Raw genomic sequence first — 19,482 nt, 5'->3', positions numbered from 1 at the left:
AAAATTTGCTTTTCCCACTGCTAATCGATTTCCTGCATTTTGTTTTCAAGTCACTACAACCACCTGATTTCCTTGCCAGGAAACACAGGATAAAACTGATTTTACATACTGTGAGGCTGGCCTTACACAACGTCAAGATAATGGGGGAAAGCATACTGCAATGAATTAAGCCTTTCTCACTCATGGACTAGAACCCAAATGAAAGCAATGTCATGGGGGCACAGCCAAAAAAAGTGACTGTGTTCGCATGCTCACATTTGCGAACTGGTAGGGAAGGTAAGTGAATCCCACCTCTGGACTGAACAAATAGTTTCTGGACTGTTGGATAAAACTTGAATCTTTTAAAACAAAATAAGATATTTTATAAGGAAGAAATGAGCAGAATTCCAAAGGAGATGGAGTTACTTTTTCAAAATACAAAAGACATCATGGAGAAAGGATTTAAGGAGATTATGGACAAAATGGAAAACGCCATATGAGGGATGATGAGTAAAGACCAAGCCCCCCAGGAAAGGGGGGAATCAACAGAAGAAACAAAGGAAGAAGACAAAGAGGAAACAACAATAAAAATAATAGTGATTGATGAATTAAACTAGAGGGGAAATGTATTAACAGAATTGGAAGGTATGTTTGAAAGGGAGACAAGGGTCTGGTAGAAACCTTAGAAACTGGGCAGTGGAAGAGGGTAGAGGCAGGAGAAGTGCTTAGATTGAATAGCCAGGAAACAGAAGTATATAGAGATAAAGATTTAAGAGAAGAATTGGGGAGGCAAGTCAATAGAAAAAGCAAAACAATCAAAGTATTGAAGTGGGCAAGAGACAATGGATAGATGATTATTCATTTTTTTATTCTTCTGATTTGCTTTTCCTTTTCTCTCTCTTTCTTTTAAAGCATAGCAATTAAAATATCGAAGCAGGCAAGAGACGATGGATGGATGATCCTTTTTTTTTTTTTTTTTTGCTGTTGTTATGATTTGCTTTTCCCTTTCTCCCTCTCTCTTTTCTCTTTTCTTTTTAGGTAGGTGACGTGACTAGAAGTTAGATAGGATAAACAAAAAAAGTTTTTTTAAAAAAAATAAATAAAGTGTGACATGATTAAAAGCTAGATTAAGTGATTGCAATAAGAGAAGCGGGGATATTCGTGTATACACTTGATAATAATAAAAGAAATAACAAGATATAATACAGAATTGAATAATGATGGACTATAGCTTAATATAAATGTGTATTATTATTACAAATACATAAATTGACTGAATGTAATAATTATGAACAATTTTATTAGTTTTATTTCACGCATTGATATATTTTATAAAACCTGGAAAAAAAAGAAGATGCTGGTACTGTCTTCTCCTGTTTTGCACGGAAAATGTTATGAAAAGCATACAGGACACAGCTCAACTTTCAAACTCATTTTCAAATTCATAACTTATGTCTGAAAACATATACTGATATTTTTTAAAAAAACTTATTTCTGAAAAGACACAATTACTTATAATTAGTGAATAAGCCTAATTTCCAATCATCTGCAAAAAGGGGCCAACATTTCCATATTAAGCAGATATTTACGTTCTGGAATTTCCACCTTCAGAAATTAACAACAGTGTGTGAGTTTAGCAGCTACCAATTTGAACATGTGATTGTCCTTCTAGTGGAAATGGAATTCAGGAAAAAAGCAAACACCATCTGAAACAAATACATTTATATTTATTTAAACATGTTTTCCCTGCTTTTCAATTAAAAAACCCACAGATGCATTGGAACAGAATGTCTATGGAGATTCTCAGTCATCCAGGTCATGGTCATGGAATCCTTCCATTCCCCACCATCCAGTCAGAGCTGAAGAAGCTTCTTGGATGAGAAGCAAAACGTCTTCAAAGAAAAATCAGAAAGTCCAGTTGCTTCTTGAAAAAAGCACCTTTGGAACATTGGAACAGAAGTTTATTTTTATAAAAGAAAGCTCCAAGCTTTTTGATGACAAATATTTTTTTCAGCACACAATGAGCTTGGGGGTGGGAGGTGGCTCATTGCTGAGATATATGTTTAAGGCCCTGTGTCAGCACGGCTGAAGACTGAGTGTCATTGAGAGGCAGTTGCAAATTTTCCAAACTCACAAACCACAGTCTAAGATGAAGTCAGAGTTTACATCCCACCCATGTAATTATTTATGGTGTAACCACCTCTTATATATAATATAAAGTTTGGTTGAGTTATTCTTTAACTAAAAAGGTGACCTGATACTGTCCTTTAATTTCCTAACGTACTTTTATAAACATGGGAGGGGGGGATGAGTTAATAAATTTGGAAAAAATTAATTGCGCACATATAATTGGGTCATAGTATTAGTGAAGTCTATTTTGTCCATAAGGATACATTCCCACACCATCCTTCAAAGTTAATCCACAACTGTAAGAAAGCAGACTATACTTAGAGGGATGCAATTATTCTTTTGATTGTCCCCATTAATCTGGGTCTGTACACAAACGCAATTTCCCAAAAGTGCTTTTTCAAAAGGCAACTGGGCTTTGTTTTTCCTTGAAGACATTTTGCTTCTCATCCAAAGAGCTTCTTCAGTTTTTGGATGAGAAGTAAAATGCCTTCAAGGAAAAACAAAGTCCAGCTCCCTTTTGAAAAAAGGAAGTTTTGGAACCTCCATAACCTGGATGACTGAGAATCTCCATAGACATCAGAAATTCTTCCAAAGATGTACCCTGTTTCCCCCCAAATAAGACATCCCCTGATAATAAGCCCAATCGGGCTTTTGAGCACATGGCAATAAGGCCAAGCGCTTATTTCAGGGTTAAAAAAATATATATGACAGGGTCTTATTTTCAGGGAAACATGGTAGATGTTTCAATGAAAGCCAACATTTAGCCGGTGTAGACAATGACATGTTCAAAATCTGACATTGATCTTCTCCATGGGCAGGGATTTTTTTTCCCCCCTGAATCTTGGTTCTCCCACTGAGGCTTATGGAAGTCTGGTCTCCATGGCATCTGGAGCTGACCCTGTGGTTTTCTTTCTCTTCTCTCTCAGCATTCATTGCAGCAAGTTTGAGTGTATTGACCTCTGAGGGCTGCCCCTTCTCTCCTAGCCCTGTGGCTGCATCATGTCTGCTGGGCACAGCAGCAGACTTTGAGCAATATGGAACCAACGGAGCAGGGAAGCAAAGTGGCAGCTCCCTGTTAGCCAGGAAAAACCAATGTGTGTCTGGTGTCACTGTGCAACTGGAAATGAGGAGCCTATGGGAGGAGTTCAACAGCCTTGGCACCGAGATGATTGTCACCAAGGCAGGACGGTAAGTGTGATGCTCTTCGGATCACAGGTGCAGACACCATCTGCAGCATCTCTGTCACAGAATCTCTAGTATGTGTAGACTTCAACTCCCCACAAACCAGATGTAAGGAAAGCACACCACTCAGCAAAGTTTCAGGAGGGAGGCTACAAAAACTGCACCTATACTACATTTATAAGAACAAAGTAAAAGATAATTAAGAAATTTAAGGAGATTATACCATGCACCTGAGCTTCCCAAATGAGTGCAGCTGTTTTAATGCTTCAAAAAATATGGTTTACTGTGTAAGCTAATTCTCTTTCAACTGTTTTGCCAGAGCTTGCTGTGTGCCATGGGAGAAGTTGCCCAGCTTGGCAATTTGTGAGAAGCCACTTGGTAAGTGGCTTGGGCCTTTAAGGCAAGACTTGTAATGGCTTTTCCTGCATATTGGGCACATGATATTTGTCCTTGCCTGACCCAGAGTATGCTCTGGGTCAGGGAAGGACTCAGCTCAGAAATATTTTCCCCACTTTCTGTGATGGCCTTCAGAGCACTGAAGGAGAAAGAAAGAAAGAAAGAAAGAAAGAAAGAAAGAAAGAAAGAAAGAAAGGAAGGAAGGAAGGAAGGAAGGAAGGAAGGAAGGAAGGAAGGAAGGAAGGAAGGAAGAAAGGAAAGAAAGAAAGAAAGAAAGAAAGAAAGAAAGAAAGAAAGAAAGAAAGAAAGAAAGAAAGAAAGAAAGAAAGAAAGACCTTACTTTAGGAAATTTTCCATATTCCCACCCCAAAGCTACTGGTCCAGTGCAGCATATTCAGTCGTATCAATTATCCACAATAACTCATCTTTTTGTGGCCAGCAAATCCTAGTCACCTAAGACCCTTGCAGCCTACTTGCATTTCCAGGCCATGATTTATTTTATTTTTTATTTTTATTTTTTTAATTTCCATACCGCCCTTCTCCCGAAGGACTCAGGGCGGTGTACAGCCAAAAATAAAACCATGACAATATAAAAATTAAAAGCAATTTAAAACAATTAAATAAATTGGCCAAAAAACTCTAATAAAACAACCCATTAAAATAGTAAAATGTTATTATTATTTAGGCCAGCCCTGCTTGTTGGGATAATAATGTTTTTAGGGCACGACGGAAGGTACGAAGGTCGTGAATCCTACGAATCTCCGGGAGCAGCTCATTCCAGAGGGTAGGGGCCCCCGCAGAGAAAGCTCTCCCCCTGGGGGTCGTCAGCCAACATTGCCTAGCCGATGGCACCCGGAGGAGCCCTTCTCTGTGGGAGCGTACCGGTCGATGGGAGGCTATCGGTGGCAGAAGGCGGTCTCATAAATAGCCATGAAGCACTTTAAAGGTGGCAACCAACACCTTGAATCGCACCCGGAAGACCACCGGGAGCCAGTGCAACTCGCGCAGGAGCGGTGTTACATGGGAGCATCGAGTCGCTCCTGTAATTACCCACGCAGCTGCATTCTGGACCAGTTGGAGCCTCCGGGTGCTCTTCAAGGGGAGCCCCATGTAGAGAGTGTTACAATAGTCCAGACGGGAGGTGACGAGGGCGTGAGTGACTGTGCGTAGGGAGTCCCAGTCCAGAAAGGGATGTAACTGGTAAATCAGGCGAACCTGATAAAAAGCCCCCTTGGCCACACCCATCAGATGGTCTTCTAAAGACAGCTGCGAGTCCAGAAGGACACCCAAGTTGCGAGCCCTCTCTGAGGGGGTCAAGATCTCACCCCCAATAGTCAGTGATGGAGTCAACTGACTATGACGGAACACCGGAAACCACAGCCACTCAGTCTTGGAGGGGTTGAGTCTGAGCTTGTTCCTCCCCATCCAGATCCGTACGGCTTCCAGGCACTGGGTCATCACTTCAAGGGCATCATTGGGGTGGCCCGGGGTGTTGGTTACCACCTTTAAAGCGCTCCATGGCTTAGGACCTGGTTATTTACAGGACCGCATTCTGCCACCGATTGCCTCCCACCGACCAATATGCTCCTACAGAGAGGGCCTCCTCAGGATGCCGTCAGCCAAACAATGTAAGCTGGCGACCCCCAGGGGGAGAGCCTTCTCTGTGGGGGCCCCGACCCTATGGAATGAACTGCCCCCAGACATACAAAGGATCCCTGACCTCCGTGCCTTCCGGCGCGCTCTGAAGACCCTATTATTCCAGCAAGCTGGACTGACAGGATAAAGGTTTTTAAATTGGGTTTTGATAGGGGTTTTAAAATGATCTTAGATGGATGTTTTAAATTTGGCCGAATGATTTAATTATTTTAATAAGCTTTTAATTTTTATTGTACATTGTTTTTATCATGGCTGTTCACCACCCTGAGTCCTTCAGGAGAAGGGCGGTATACAAATATAATAAACTAACTAACTAAATGTACAGCTGAGTATCATCAGCATACTGATGGAAATCCACCCCGAAGCCACGGATGATCTCGCCCAGCGGCTTCACATAAATGTTTAACAGGAGGGGCGAGAGGACCGACCCCTATGGCCCCCACAAACTAGACGCCTTGGTGTCGACCTCTGCCCCCCTGTCAACACAGACTGTGTACGGCTGGAGAGGAAGGAGGCGAACCACCGTAGAACGGTGCTCCCCACTCCTAACCCCTCCAGCTGGCGCAGCATGATACCATCGTCGATGGTATCAAAAGCCGCCGAGAGATCTAACAGGACCAGGACAGAGGAACAACCCCTGTCCTGAGCCCTCCAGAGATCATCAACCAATGCGACCAATGCCGTTTCCATGCTATACCCAGGCCTGAAACCCAACTGGAACGGATTTAGATAGTCTGCTTCATCCAGGTGCTGAGGAAGCTGTCATGCCACCATACTCTCAACAACCTTCGCCACAAAACGAAGGTTGGAGACAGAACAATAATTTGATAAAACAGCCGGGTCCAGAGAAGGCTTCTTGAGGAGGGGCCTCACCACCACCTCTTTCAAAGCAGCAGGAAAGAAACCCTCACTCAAAGAAGCGTTAATAATCCCCTGGAGCCAACCTCATGTAACCTCCTGGGAAGCCAGCACCAATCAGGAGGGACATGGGTCCAACAAACATGTGGTCACATTTAGCCTACCCAGGACCCTGTCCACGTCCTCAGGAGTCACAAGGTCAAACTCCTCCCAGCTAACACTCTCAAGACCCACCTCCATCACCCCATCTGAACCCATCCAGTCGGAGTCCAAGCCCTCTCGAATCTGAGCGACTTTGTCATGCAGTTATTGCACAAAATCCTCAACCCTACCCTGCAAGGGGTCTTCCCGCACTCCCGAATGGAGTAGGGAACAGATCATCCTAAACAAGGCGGCTGGGCGGTTATCCGCAGACGCAATCAGAGCGGAAATTTTGCTGCTTTGATCGCCACTAGATAGGTCTTAATATGAGACCTCACCAGTGTTTGGTCAGATTCGGAACGGCTGGCCCTCCAACCGCTCTCCAGGCATCTTTTCCGGCGCTTCAACTCTCTCAGCTCCTCGGAAAACCAAGGAGCTAATTGAGATCGGCACCGAGTCAGAGGCTGCAAAGGCAAAACGCGGTCCAAAGCCCCAGCGGCCGCCCTATCCCAGGCAGCCACTAGTTCTTCGGTTGAGTTGTGAGCCAGAGCCTCAGGGAATGGCCCAAGCTCTGTCCGGAACCTATCCGGGTCCATCAGGCACCTGGGACGGAACCATCTAACAGGTTCCGTCTCCCTGCAGCGAGGGGTAGCGGTTCGAAGGCCCAGTTGAAGGAGTGAATGATCAGACTATGACAAGGGCTCCCCTATAAATCCCCTATTTCTAGATCATTCTGCCACTGACCAGAGACAAAAATCAGAACCAGATTATGTCCCCCCATGTGAGTAGGGCCTTGAACTAACTGGGTCAGGTCCAAGGCTGTCAAGGAAGCCATGAACTCCTGGGCTGCCATTGGCACCGACCAATGGCAGGTTGAAATCCCCCACGACCATTAGCCTGATGGTAAGACCTTTCCTACTGCAACAAGGAGGCTAAACAAATGATCTTGCAAAGTCCTTTTTCTCTGTGGCAGGAGGATGTTTCCCACCTTCCAGGTGAAGATATCAGGCATGGACCCATTGGCTGACTATGTGCTTCTAATGGATTTTGTCCCTTTGGATGACAAGAGATATCGGTATGGGATCGTAAGTTTGGACCTATTGATATCAATGGGAACCTCAATGAATGATTGCAGCCAATGGGATCTTAACCCATTGTCTATAACCAAAGCTTTTCTATCACCAGAGTTCAGAGGTTCTGGGATTGTTTATTTCTTTTTTAAAACTAAGCTTGAGAAGGTTTGAGACTTTCCATTCTCTTCCATTCCTCCCTCCAAACCTTTCAAATATCAGCTGTCTTCTATTGCCACTTCTGTCGGCTTCCGGGAAACCAAGGTTTGCTTTTGATTTTGAATCTTTCCCTTGAAAGCTGTTTTACTTTTGCAAAACCTGAGGTCCAGTTGAGTCAGCAGATGTGGTCCTCGTCTTGGGCCACTGTGGCTCAGAAGGATTGACTTTTCCTGCCATTGTGAACGCAAATATATGATGAATGGTGAACTGTGCTGCCCTAAAAATATTGGCATGTTTGCCAGAAGAAGTTTTTTTGTAACTTTAATGAAAGCCAAGATCATGAATTTCGTTTCAATTGTCAGACTTAGAAGATCAGGAAGAGTAATACAGGTAGTCTTCAACTTACAACTACAATTGAGGCCAAAATTTATGTTGCTAAGTGAGAGATTTGTTAAGTGAGCTTTGCCTCATTTTTTGACTTTTCTTGCCACATTTGTTAAATGAATCACTACTGTTGTTAAATTAATAACATGGTTGTTAAGTGAACCTGGTTTCCACATTGACTTTGCTTGTCAGAAGGTCTCAAAAGAGGATTGCATGATCCTGGGACTCCGCAATTGTCATAAATCTGAGTCAATTGTCAAGCATTCGAATGTAAATTATGTGACCATGAGGATGCTGCAAAGGTCATAAGTGTGAAAAATGGTCATAAGTCATTTTTTTTCAGTACCTTTGAATAGCCACTATGTGAACTGTTGTAAGTCGAGGACTATCTGTATGGCTTGTCAAGGAAATGGCTTCTTTGAACTTACATGTCTCATACCAGAGGTGGGTTTCAGCAGGTTCTGACCAGTTCTGGAGAACCAGTAGCGGAAATTCTGACTGGCCCAAGACCTAGCTGATCGGGAGGAAATACGGATTTTGCCGTAACCTTCCCCTGGATTGGAGACGGAATGGAGATTTTGCAGTATCCTTCCCCTGGAGTGGGGTGGGAATGGAGATTTTACAGTATCCTTCCCCTGCCATGCCCACCAAGCCACACCCACAGAACCGGTAGTAAAAAAATTTGAAACCCACCCCTGTCTCATACCCAAGACAAACCATAATCTCTCTCCAGGGCCATCCCCCTGGAATTATTACCAAGAGCAAAAGGCTATAAAGAATCATTTCCAGGCAGCTAGAGTGTATCTTCTGTTCCAATTTAACATTATCCGTGAAGGAAAAAAAAAACACATTCTGTATCAGGTCTCTTCAGAAGAGAAGAGGGTTGCTGAATAATGATATACTCTCTAAGGCATAATAACTCTACACTTTGATACTCAAGATAAAAGCCACATAAGTAATATGCATTTAAGTTGTATTAGATTTCTATATTAGCATGCGGCAGACATGCTACCAGTCTGGGATGCAAATCCTGCTGGACATCACTTGTCAACACCAATGAAGGTCAGGGAGTCAAAGAGTTGGATTCATTATTATTATTCATTTGTCTAGCATGTCTTCAGAGATGAAAAACACATAGCCTTGACTTCCCCTCCTTTTCCTGTCATTCTGGCTTTTTGGTCAACAATGGAAGTGAATTAGTAATAGTCAAGTCAATGTCTGGTCCTTGGAATGAAGCTGTTCATTAGAGGTGCACAGATTTTAAGATGGCTGCTACGCTGAGGAAAAACTGTTTACCAAAAGACAATCTTGAACCCTGTCCCTGCCATTCCTTCTAGTTCCTCAGGATGCTGTTTGTCATCCTAAAATAGATGGCATCAGTGGTGAAATCCAAACTTTTTTACTGCCGGTTCTGTGGGCGTGGCTTGGTGGGAGTGGTGTTGCTTGGTGGACGTGGCTTGGTGGGCGTAACAGGGGAAGGATACTGCAAAATCTCTATTCCCACCCCACTCTGGGGCCAGCCAGAGGTGGTATTTGCCAGTTCTCCGAACTACTCAAAATTTCCGCTACCAGTTCTTCAGAACCTGTCAAAACCTGCTGGATGGCATACCTCAAAACAAAGTCCTTTTTTGTGGCCATCAACATGTTATAAGACACCTTGGAATGTCTACATGGGATCAAGGGGCATTCTTAAGTGATGCTAGAGACTGATATTTTGCTTTGCAGCATCACATTTATTTATTTTTAGAAAGTATTTAAATAAAAAGAGAACCTGACAGGAACTTAAAACTTAACCCACCCATGCGATCACTTCTCTCTTTTGCTAGCCTTGTTCCTGAAACATATTTCAGTTCAGAATTTCATTTACAGTTATAAAAGGTCTTGATTTAGATTTTGAATTCTGCATGAATCAATCTATCTTAATCATGGTATTGTCAAATTTATCTAATACAAATGAGTGTGTGTTTGTGTGTGTGTTTATGTATTAAACAATGTATATAGCATCCTTTGGCCTTCTTCCAGGCTGATAGATAGGGCCAGTATTCTCATCTCTGAGATGTCCAGTTGTTGGGGTGGATAACTTTTTCAGTTCCACAGCAGGGAAGCAGGTTCCTATAGCTAGTACTTCACTATTCCATAGATAGAACCTGCCTGATCTAGCTCATTTTTTCCCTTGGGACTTCCTTGCAAACCAAACATAATGGATGGATCCAGTACAAGCCAGGACTGTAACAACCTGGCCCAGCAGGATACCTCTTTCCTACAGGTATGCATTCCACAGTTCTGCTTGGCTGGTAGCTGGCAAGGCGGATCCTGCTACACCTGGCCGGGTTCACTTCCATCCTGACTCCCCTGCCAAGGGAGGCCAGTGGATGAGGCAAATTGTCTCTTTTGACAAGCTCAAGCTTACCAACAACTTGATGGATGACAATGGCCATGTGAGTTGCTCTGGACTGTTGCATGATTAATAACTATTTAGCTTCCTCCCTGGGTTGCACTTGACTTAATAGCAACTGTTTAAGGCAGTTGTTTCATGTTTTTCTCCTGTTTTATTTTAAGAAAGGCAACTTATTCTTTAAATGCAATCATTATAATATTCAGATTTTTAAAAAAATCTTAAAACATATCATTGGCAGTACTCTATTAGCAAAAAAAAAAAAAAAAAAGGACACACATTTCTCCAAAATTCTTCTCAAACAAGATTCTACAAAAAAAGAAGGGCTGTGGTAGTAGTGGAGAGAAAACAGAAATACTGTTGGCGTAAAAGAAGAAACTTCTTTTTCATTTTATAACAGTATCTCACATTTGGGCTGGCTCAAAAGAAATCTGAATAAGCAATTATGGCTAGATTGGCAACATGACCCTGACCCAAGACCCAATCCAATAGCTATCGACCAGCTTTATCCAATTTCCACCCTCCAGATGTGTGGCATTCCTGTTTCCACCATTGCCATTTCAACCACCCATAGTCACTGGGATAGGACAGCATATATTATTTCCCTCCCAGCTATGGCATATTAGACAAAACTGAACAGAATTAACAGTAACAATTAGGTGTAATATTGGAGGAAGTGCCTCTGCCCTCTATCAGTGGGGATGGAAAGATTCCCTTTGTTGCCATTGTGGTGCTGATATGCAACATATTTTGCCAAATTGCCCACAATATGTGTTCTCTGATTCCCTAGAACAGTGATGGCTAACCTTTTTGCCATCGCATGCCAGGAGGGAGGGGCGGGGGGATCACGCATGCACGTGCCCACACCCATAATTCTATGCGCCCCACCCCCATGCATGCATGCGCGACCCCCACCATGCTCCCCCCCCCCACTCCTGGCACATGATGGCCCGGTAGGCCCGTTTTTCTCTCTCATCTGGCTCTAGAGCCTTTCTAGGAGTCTGGGGAGGGTGAAAATGGCCTTCCCCACCCCTCCGGAGGCCCTCCAGAGGCAGGAAACAGCCTATTTCCCTATTTCTGTTGGGCCCAGAAGGCTCAAAAATCAGCTGGCCGGCACGCATGCGTGCCAGAGCTGAGCGCACGTGTCCACTGATATGACTATGTGTGCCACCTGTGGCACGCGTGCCATAGGTTCGCCATCACGGCCCTAGAAGATCTGCACCAAGCAACGCCTAGATAACTGAACTGGACATCCAGTTATGAGTCCACCGCCCTTCTCCATAGTGGTTTTCTATATAATTATATGGATTGTGTGTATACGTTTACTTCTCTTTTGTCATGTTTTCATCATATGATAAATAATAATGGAGTATTAATTTTTGTAACCCAATATATCTGGCCATTGCCAGATTGGGAAACCGATGTAGCTTTTTTTCATGGAGACTTTAGTCATGAAAGTGAAGAGAACCTGAGTGAATTATTTCTTCAGTATTTAATAAATAAAAAGCACTTTTCGTGAAATGTAGCCCCTTGGTTGACAGCATATAACATTTCTGGCTCGGGTTTTCCCCCATTATATTTCAAATTGGAACAGATCTACTGACATCTGGGAAAGTGAAAGAAAGTTGCATGCTGCCATATGCATCATGGGAAGATCTTAAAAATGGACGCCCTCACCTGAATTTAAATTAGGTTTGTACCCTTACCTGAAAGCTTTGTTTTCTTAATCAAACAGATCATTCTGAACTCCATGCACAGATACCAGCCCCGTTTCCATGTGGTGGTGGTGGATCCACGTCCAGACAGCGAGCGCTATGCCCAAGAGAATTTCAAATCTTTCATCTTTACAGAGACACAATTTATGGCAGTGACCGCCTATCAGAACCATCGGGTAAGAACGCAGTATATCATGGTTTCTCCTCCAAGAGAACTGATTTATGGAAGAGGGTTGATGTGGGACAGAATACCACTGAGTTCTTGCAGATAAATCAGGATGGTCCCCTTCTGCTGGGTAAATACAAGCAGTCCTCAACTTACGACCACAATTGAGCCCAAAATTTATGTTGCTAAGTGAGAAATTTGTTAAGTGAGTTTCCCCCCCCCATTTTATGACTTTTCTTGCCACTTTTGTTAAGTGAATAATTCCAGTTGTTACATTAGTAACACGGTTGTTAAGTGAATCTGGTTTCCCCACTGACTTTGCTTGTCAGAAGGTTGCAAAAGGTGATCATATGACCCCGGGACACTGCAACCGTCATAAATATAAGTCAGTTGTCAAGCATCCAAATGTAAATCATTTGACCGTGGGGACGCTGCAATGGTCGTAAGTGTGAAAAATGGTCATAAGTCACTTTTTTCAGTGCCTTTGTAACTTTGAATGGTCACTAAGTGTTGTGGCCCGTCAGCGGCCTGTGCAGTTAGTAGCTGATTACGACAGCGAGGAGGCTGCTATGGTGCTGCGCCAGCAGCCTGTGCAGCTGGCGCTCGAGTCAGACAATGAGGAGGCTGGAGAAGATGTAGTGCCAGAGACGGGGATTCAGCCAGGGCCTTCAGAACCTCCAGAAGCTCCCATAAGTGAAGAGGAAGAAGAGGAGGAGCCTCTTCTCGATGCACGAGCGCACAGAGCTGTTAAAAGGCAGAAATGGCTCCTCAGGAGGAGGTCTCCTCGAGAGTAAGGCTTGGGGCTAATTGGCCACTCCCCTAGCCTATTTAAGGAAGGACGATGACTGATGCAATTTGCAGGAAACAACTTCGTTCATATTCCTTCACATCTTGTTTCCAGAAATGTTTGATTTGGCTCTTGTTTCTCTCTTGTCAGTTTTCCTGCAAATTGCTTCTGGACATTCTGCCAACCAGAGTAAGATTACGGTTATCTGAAATACTGTGCCTCAGAATTGAGTTATTATTCTTTGGATGCTTGTTGGCTGTTAATGAAATTAAATTAACAGCCTTTGTTCAGAAAATGTAAGTGAGGACTACCTGTATGCATAACACATCGCTCATGATCCTAAACTGATAACCTAATTATGAACAACAATTCATAAACCAACAATTTAAGAAGGAATCTGAGAGGATACAATCAATATGGATGAAAGGGACTAGCTCCCAGCCTCAGTATACCACATACTTCATTGGATAACTTGAAATTTTTATCTCTCAACCTCTTTTTGCTAGAGCCCAATGGGATAGATAACCTTTTACAGGGCCGCCGAGAGGATTATTAAGTGCTGGAACAAGACTAATATGGGCCCACTCACCTACATATAGACACATAAATCAATAATGTCATAATTGTACATTTATTAATTACATTCAAACATACTTGCAAATATATTAAAAAGAGGACAGGTACTTCTGTAAAAGATAATAAAAACAATAATACACATTAGTATATAAACAATCCAAACTGGCCTCATGAGATTCCGACCTTTGTTTCAGTTCTGCACTTGTCTCACATTGTTCTGAATGTAAAGTTTCATTTTGGTTAGTTTCGTTTGTTTTGCATTTAACGCCAAATTGAAAAAGCGTTTGTCGCCCCTTTTTATTAATCTCATCACATTTCTGTTTTTCTTTGTGTTTTTCAGCTCCAGATTTTTGAGATGACATTTCATAACCATTCATAAACTGAAATGAAATACAAAATGTATTCATAAATGAAATGAAACTAAACTTGCAAACTTAAATAAATAAGTAATGAAATTAAAATTCAATAAATTACATAAATAACTGTTCACTGAGTTTCAGATTAATAAAGGTTATGTCAAACAAGGCTGCAAGGTGGTTTTGCTATACACACAAAATATTGTTTTTCTTTTTAAAAATTTGATTTTGTAAAAATTTCATTGGCCCCGTTTTATTTATTTATTTTATTTATTTATTTTATTTTAAATTTGTATACCGCCCTTCTCCCTGAGGACTCAGGGCGGTGAACAGCCAAGTAAAAACATCAAGTACAAATATTAAAATACAGTTAAAATATACATATATAAATTTGGCCCCATTAATTAAAAACAATAAACAAAACACTTAAAAACACTTAAAAAAAAAATTAGGCCAGCCCGGCTTGCTGGAAAAGGAAGGTTTTAAGGGCACGGCGGAAGGCACCGAGGTCTTGGATTCTCCTTATCTCTGGAGGCAATTGATTCCAGAGGGTAGGTGCCCCCACAGAGAAGGCCCTCCCCCTGGGGGTCACCAGCCTGCACTGTTTGGCTGATGGCACCCCGAGGAGGCCCTCTCTGTGGGAGCGCACGGGTCGATGGGAGATTGTCGGTGGCAGCAGGCGGTCTCGAAGATAGCTAGGCCCTATGCCATGGAGCGCTTTAAAGGTGATAACCAACACCTTGAAGCGCACCCGGAAGACCACTGGGAGCCAGTGCAGCTCGCGCAGGAGCGGTGTTACATGGGAGCGCCAGGCTGCTCCCGTCACTACCCGCGCTGCTGCATTCTGGACCAGTTGGAGCCTCCGGGTGCTCCTCAAGGGGAGCCCCATGTAGAGAGCGTTGCAGTAGTCAAGGCGAGAGGTGACGAGGGCATGAGTGACTGTGCACAGGGAATCCCGATCAAGAAAGGGCCGCAACTGGCGGATCAGGCGAACCTGACAAAAGGTCCCCCTGGTTACAGCCGTCAGATGTTCCTCCAAGGACAGCTGCCTATCCAGGAGGACTCCCAGATTGCGAGCCCTCTCTGTGGGGGCCAACGACTCGCCCCCAATAGTCAGTGATGGAGTCAACTGACTATATCGGGATGCCGGGAGCCACAGCCACTCAGTCTTGGAAGGGTTTTAAGCTCCATGGGCCCAGAACAATGTACCGGCTGCACCTCCCTCTCCTCAGGCCTGACTTTTTATAGATTGGTGTATCAATGAAGCCACTAGGAGTTAAACTCAACTTGAAGGAGACTTTGCCTTTTTTAAATGCCATCCTACTGTCCTCAGAAAAGGGGTAGGCAGGATTATAAATCAAATGTTCATTGTGTCCCGTGGCCTTCTCCTAAACAGTTTCATGAGGTATGTGAAGGAATTTAGATCAGTATGCTACTTGACTGAAATTCCCTTCTCTGGGACTAGTATCTGAACAATGAGGCTGCCAGGGAAGGTAGTAAATCCCTAATAAAGCTATCCCTGTCTTGACAGATCACCCAGCTGAAAATTGCTAGTAACCCTTTTGCTAAAGGTTTCCGGGAGTGTGAGCCAGATGACTGGTAAGTCTCTTCCTAGATTACTATTCTACTAAACCAGAGATAGACAAACGAATGAATGGAGCCATTTATTAAATGGATTGAAGATCTTGTTGCACTTGCACTTGCACTTATGAGCCAGTTGCCTATAAAGATAGATTTTGTTTAAGCAAGTATAATGAAATGTAGGACTCATTTACACAGAATACAGCAGGTTAAAAAAAATGATAGACATATAAATGTATTAAAAATACACATATTGCTGGTGCGGAGGTGCTCTGCAGCTGTTATTTGGGTTCTTTCTGACCACAGGCCTATGATGGGCCTGAATCCAAGAATAAACCAGGTGACAGGACAGGTGAGTGGGAGAGAGATGTGGATGAAGGAGGGAGCACAACTCATTGAGACAGTCTTCCCGAAGACTGGTGGCTGGTAGGATAGTTTTATGGCTTTGCTGTCATTCAGGCTAGAAGAGGATGCTGGAAGAAGTGTTTAATTTCACCCCAGTTAAAGTACCCCAAATTCAGAAGTGTTTCAAGGGAATGTCAGTTCTGGCAGTAAATGCAGTCAGAAGCATTGAGATGCAGTGGTGGGTTTCAAATTTTTTTACTACCGGTTCTGTGGATGTGGCTCGGTGGGCGTGGCAGGGGAAGGATACTGCAAAATCCCCATTTCCTCCTGATCAGCTGGGACATGGGAGGCAGAGAATAGAGTCAGAATTTTTACTACTGGTTCTCCAAACTACTCAAAATTTCCACTACCGGTTCTCCAGAACTGGTCAGAACCTGCTGAAACCCACCTCTGCACAGATGTCAATATGATGCCAAAATAGGTAAAATGGTATTCTCTCCCCGCCCCCCCCCCCCCCAAAAAAAAAAAAATCCAGTCAGGCAGAATCCTTTTTTGGCTAAAAGAGAAAATCTTTAATGCTCTAATTTGGGACATCTCTTTTCCAGTTTAAATCAATTGGTTTCTTTTTTTTAATAGCCCAGCAAAATGAGAGTGAAGTTACTGGTAGGGAGGGATTATGCTCACAGCATTCTCAACTAGGCAACTTTTTAAATGTCAGCCACTGACTATATCAATGCCATATCAATACCTTTAAAAGATCTACAATTCATGATCTTGGTAATGATGTGATCAGGGTCTAGAACAGCCAAGGACAAATTTAGCCTGCCTCCACAGTTGCAAAGAGATCAAAGGTTGAATTACGAGACACACTGTCAAAAGCAAAACCCGAGTCCCAAGTCATGCTAGTTCTGTTACAATTCACTTTACCTCATGAGGCATTTTCCCCAACCGTAATGTCTAGAACTGCTATAGAATCATTCCACCAATGTTTTGGGGATGATTGATTGTATCAGCTACATCTTCATCATGCTGATAACCAAACAAAAGGGAAGAATTAAGACATCAGTGGGGGCTAAGGACAAAGATAGAACTGGATCAGGTTTTGAGAGTATTCTCAAAAACGTCCTGTAGAGTAGTGCTTAAGAGAAATTTCACATGTATACTTTAACTGATTATGTTGTATGTGTATAGGCCAGGATCCTCGGGGCAACTACTGGGTTGTTTATCACGGAATGGGAATGCCTCTTCCTTAATAGGCCAACTTCAAGAGATTCCAGAGAAAGGTAAGATGAAAAAATAATTTATCAGTTTAGAATGGAAAAATCTACAGGAAAGCAGTCTTAAATCCAAGTGCATAATAGGAAAACCTAAAAAGAGCCTGGTGGCGCAGCAGACTAATAGCCTGTTATTAACATTCAGCTGCCTGCAATTACTGCAAGTTCGAATCTCCCCAGGCTCAAGGTTGACTCAGCCTTCCATCCTTTCTAAGGTAGGTAAATTGAGGACCCAGTTTGTGGGGGCAATAAGCTGACTTTGTATAAATAGACAAAAGGATGAAGGCTATTGCTTAACGCATTGTAAGCTGCCCTGAGTCTCCGGAGAAGGGCGGCATATAAATCAAATTTAAAAAAAAAAAAAAACCAACAATCCCATAACATTGAAATTTTATAGCTAGTTTTAAATTTTATGGGCTAAGGGTAATGAAGCTATACAACTTCCTACATAACTGTTTTACAAAGTTTTGTGAGTAAATGTTGTCTTCTTCCATACTGCCCTCACTGTAGGCTGAAATGAGCCTTTTTTTTGTTCATTCCATTAAGCCTGCCTCCAGGTCAGCCATAATCACATTGTATGTAATCCACATTTTTCCTGAAGCACAAAATTATCATTAAGTAAAGAACTCAGAGGAAAACTTGAACTTTGTTCTTTAAAGATCTGCACCATAATGGTATCAAAAATGTTTAAATGCCTAGGCACTATCTGGAAAACTACTGAAATTTGAATATTATGGCTTCTGCAATTTAAATAGTTATCTTGGTATCTTCTCATTTAGCAAGCAAGAGAGGAATCAACATCAACAAAGACTTGCATACATGTGGTTTTTTTTTTTCTTGAGGCAGTTTGATTGTATTCTTGTCTTTAATCACTGCACCAAACTGGTTCTCCAACTTTACTAAACTGAACTGTTAGCAAGAGAATGCATTGGACCAAACAATGAACTGGTATTTAAATTGCTGGTTTCAACAACCTGAAAATAGTAAAATGCAAATCACACTATTATCTCCTGAGATCCCAGGTCTTAGTGAAATCATAGAGATATTCCTTGCATGTGGATTCTTCAGTGGAGGTTTTGTCTTCCCCACTTGGATTAAAAACAGCAAAGGTGTATTTCACACTGTATAGAACAGTGATGGCTAACCTTTTCTGGACTGAGTGCCCAAGCGTGTGCGAATGCGTGTGCGCACGCCCAACCCCCAAAATGCAATGCATGCGCACACACCGTGCATGCACCCCGCCCCCTCATGCAGCCCCCCTGCATGCACCATGCATGCACAGCAGACCCAAAGACCAGCTGGCCATTGGGAAGCATGAGTGCATGCGTGGCAGAGCTGAAATGGGGCGATAGTGTGTACCCCTGCACAGCCCCCACCCCCCACATGCATGTGCCCCCACATGCGCACACAGCCCCCCCCCACGCCTCCCGTGCATGTGCGGCAGAGACTCGGAGACCAGCTGGCCGGCAGGAGGCGCGAGTGAATGCACGGCGGAGCTGAACTGGGGTGACGACTTGCATGCCCAGAGAGGGCGCTGCATGCCACCTCTGGCACGTGTGCCATAGGTTCGCCATCACAGGTATAGAACATCACACTGTATAGAAACAGATTAGGGCTTCTGGTAATTCTCTATAGTTACCTCTCTTTCTAGGGTTTTCCAGCAATCACCACCTCCCTCCTGCCCTCCTCAGAGAAGCCTCCCAATTCCAGCATCAACCTCTGGTGACATCAGCCAGCCTCCCAGATGTATGCATCGCACGACGACCCTTGAATGAAGCCTCAGGGGCCCTGCCCTACAAGCATCTCTCCTATCACAGCTTCTACGTGGGAGCTCGATCTGGGGCAGCGCCTTATGCCTTACCTAGCAACCGGGCAACCAGCTTCCATACTCTCAACATTTACACAGCTGGTGGCTATGAGCAATGAGACCGCCGGAGCAGACGTTCCCCATCCCCTGGCCCAGTTCAGATCAAACTTTCCCAAAGAACCCCTTTCATCTCCCGGTGTGTTTTTTATGATACCGCCTGCCAGGAAGTTTGCCCATTATACAGCTTCCTCTTCATTGAAGGCATTTTGGGGATGGTATTTTTTATGCCCAACTGATACTTACATCTTATCCCCTGCTCTAGATAGCAGAGTTTCCCACAACTTCCTCAATTACATATTAAACAATTATATTATATATAGGTACGATGTGGTCCAACACAAAACCAACCTCTTTTAAAAGGCGTAATGGAACTCAAAACAAGAACAGAAAGTGGATTTCACTGAGATCCTGGCCACCTGCTCATAACTGATTTTGCTCCTTGCCTCTTTGAAATCAGCCCAAAAT

At 43.3% G+C, this 19,482-nt stretch overlaps 1 protein-coding gene across 1 annotated transcript; it reads left to right on the top strand.

The window, feature by feature from the left end:
- Positions 1-212: 212 nt before the first annotated feature.
- Positions 213-19,076, top strand: TBX10 (T-box transcription factor 10). Its single transcript, XM_070957183.1, has 8 exons — positions 213-276; positions 3,036-3,297; positions 7,316-7,417; positions 10,222-10,393; positions 12,086-12,241; positions 15,482-15,549; positions 17,068-17,159; positions 18,802-19,076. Exons 1-8 carry the CDS (start codon positions 213-215, stop codon positions 19,074-19,076), a joined length of 1,191 nt encoding a protein of 396 aa, XP_070813284.1.
- Positions 19,077-19,482: the final 406 nt, after the last annotated feature.

This window comes from Pituophis catenifer, unplaced genomic scaffold, assembly GCF_029215685.1.
Source record: "Pituophis catenifer annectens isolate HBS135680 unplaced genomic scaffold, rPitCat1.0.hap2 SCAF_1, whole genome shotgun sequence".
Taxonomy (NCBI): domain Eukaryota; kingdom Metazoa; phylum Chordata; class Lepidosauria; order Squamata; family Colubridae; genus Pituophis; species Pituophis catenifer.
The sequence above is the reverse complement of the archived record's forward strand: the minus strand, read 5'-3'. Positions and strand labels throughout refer to the sequence as shown.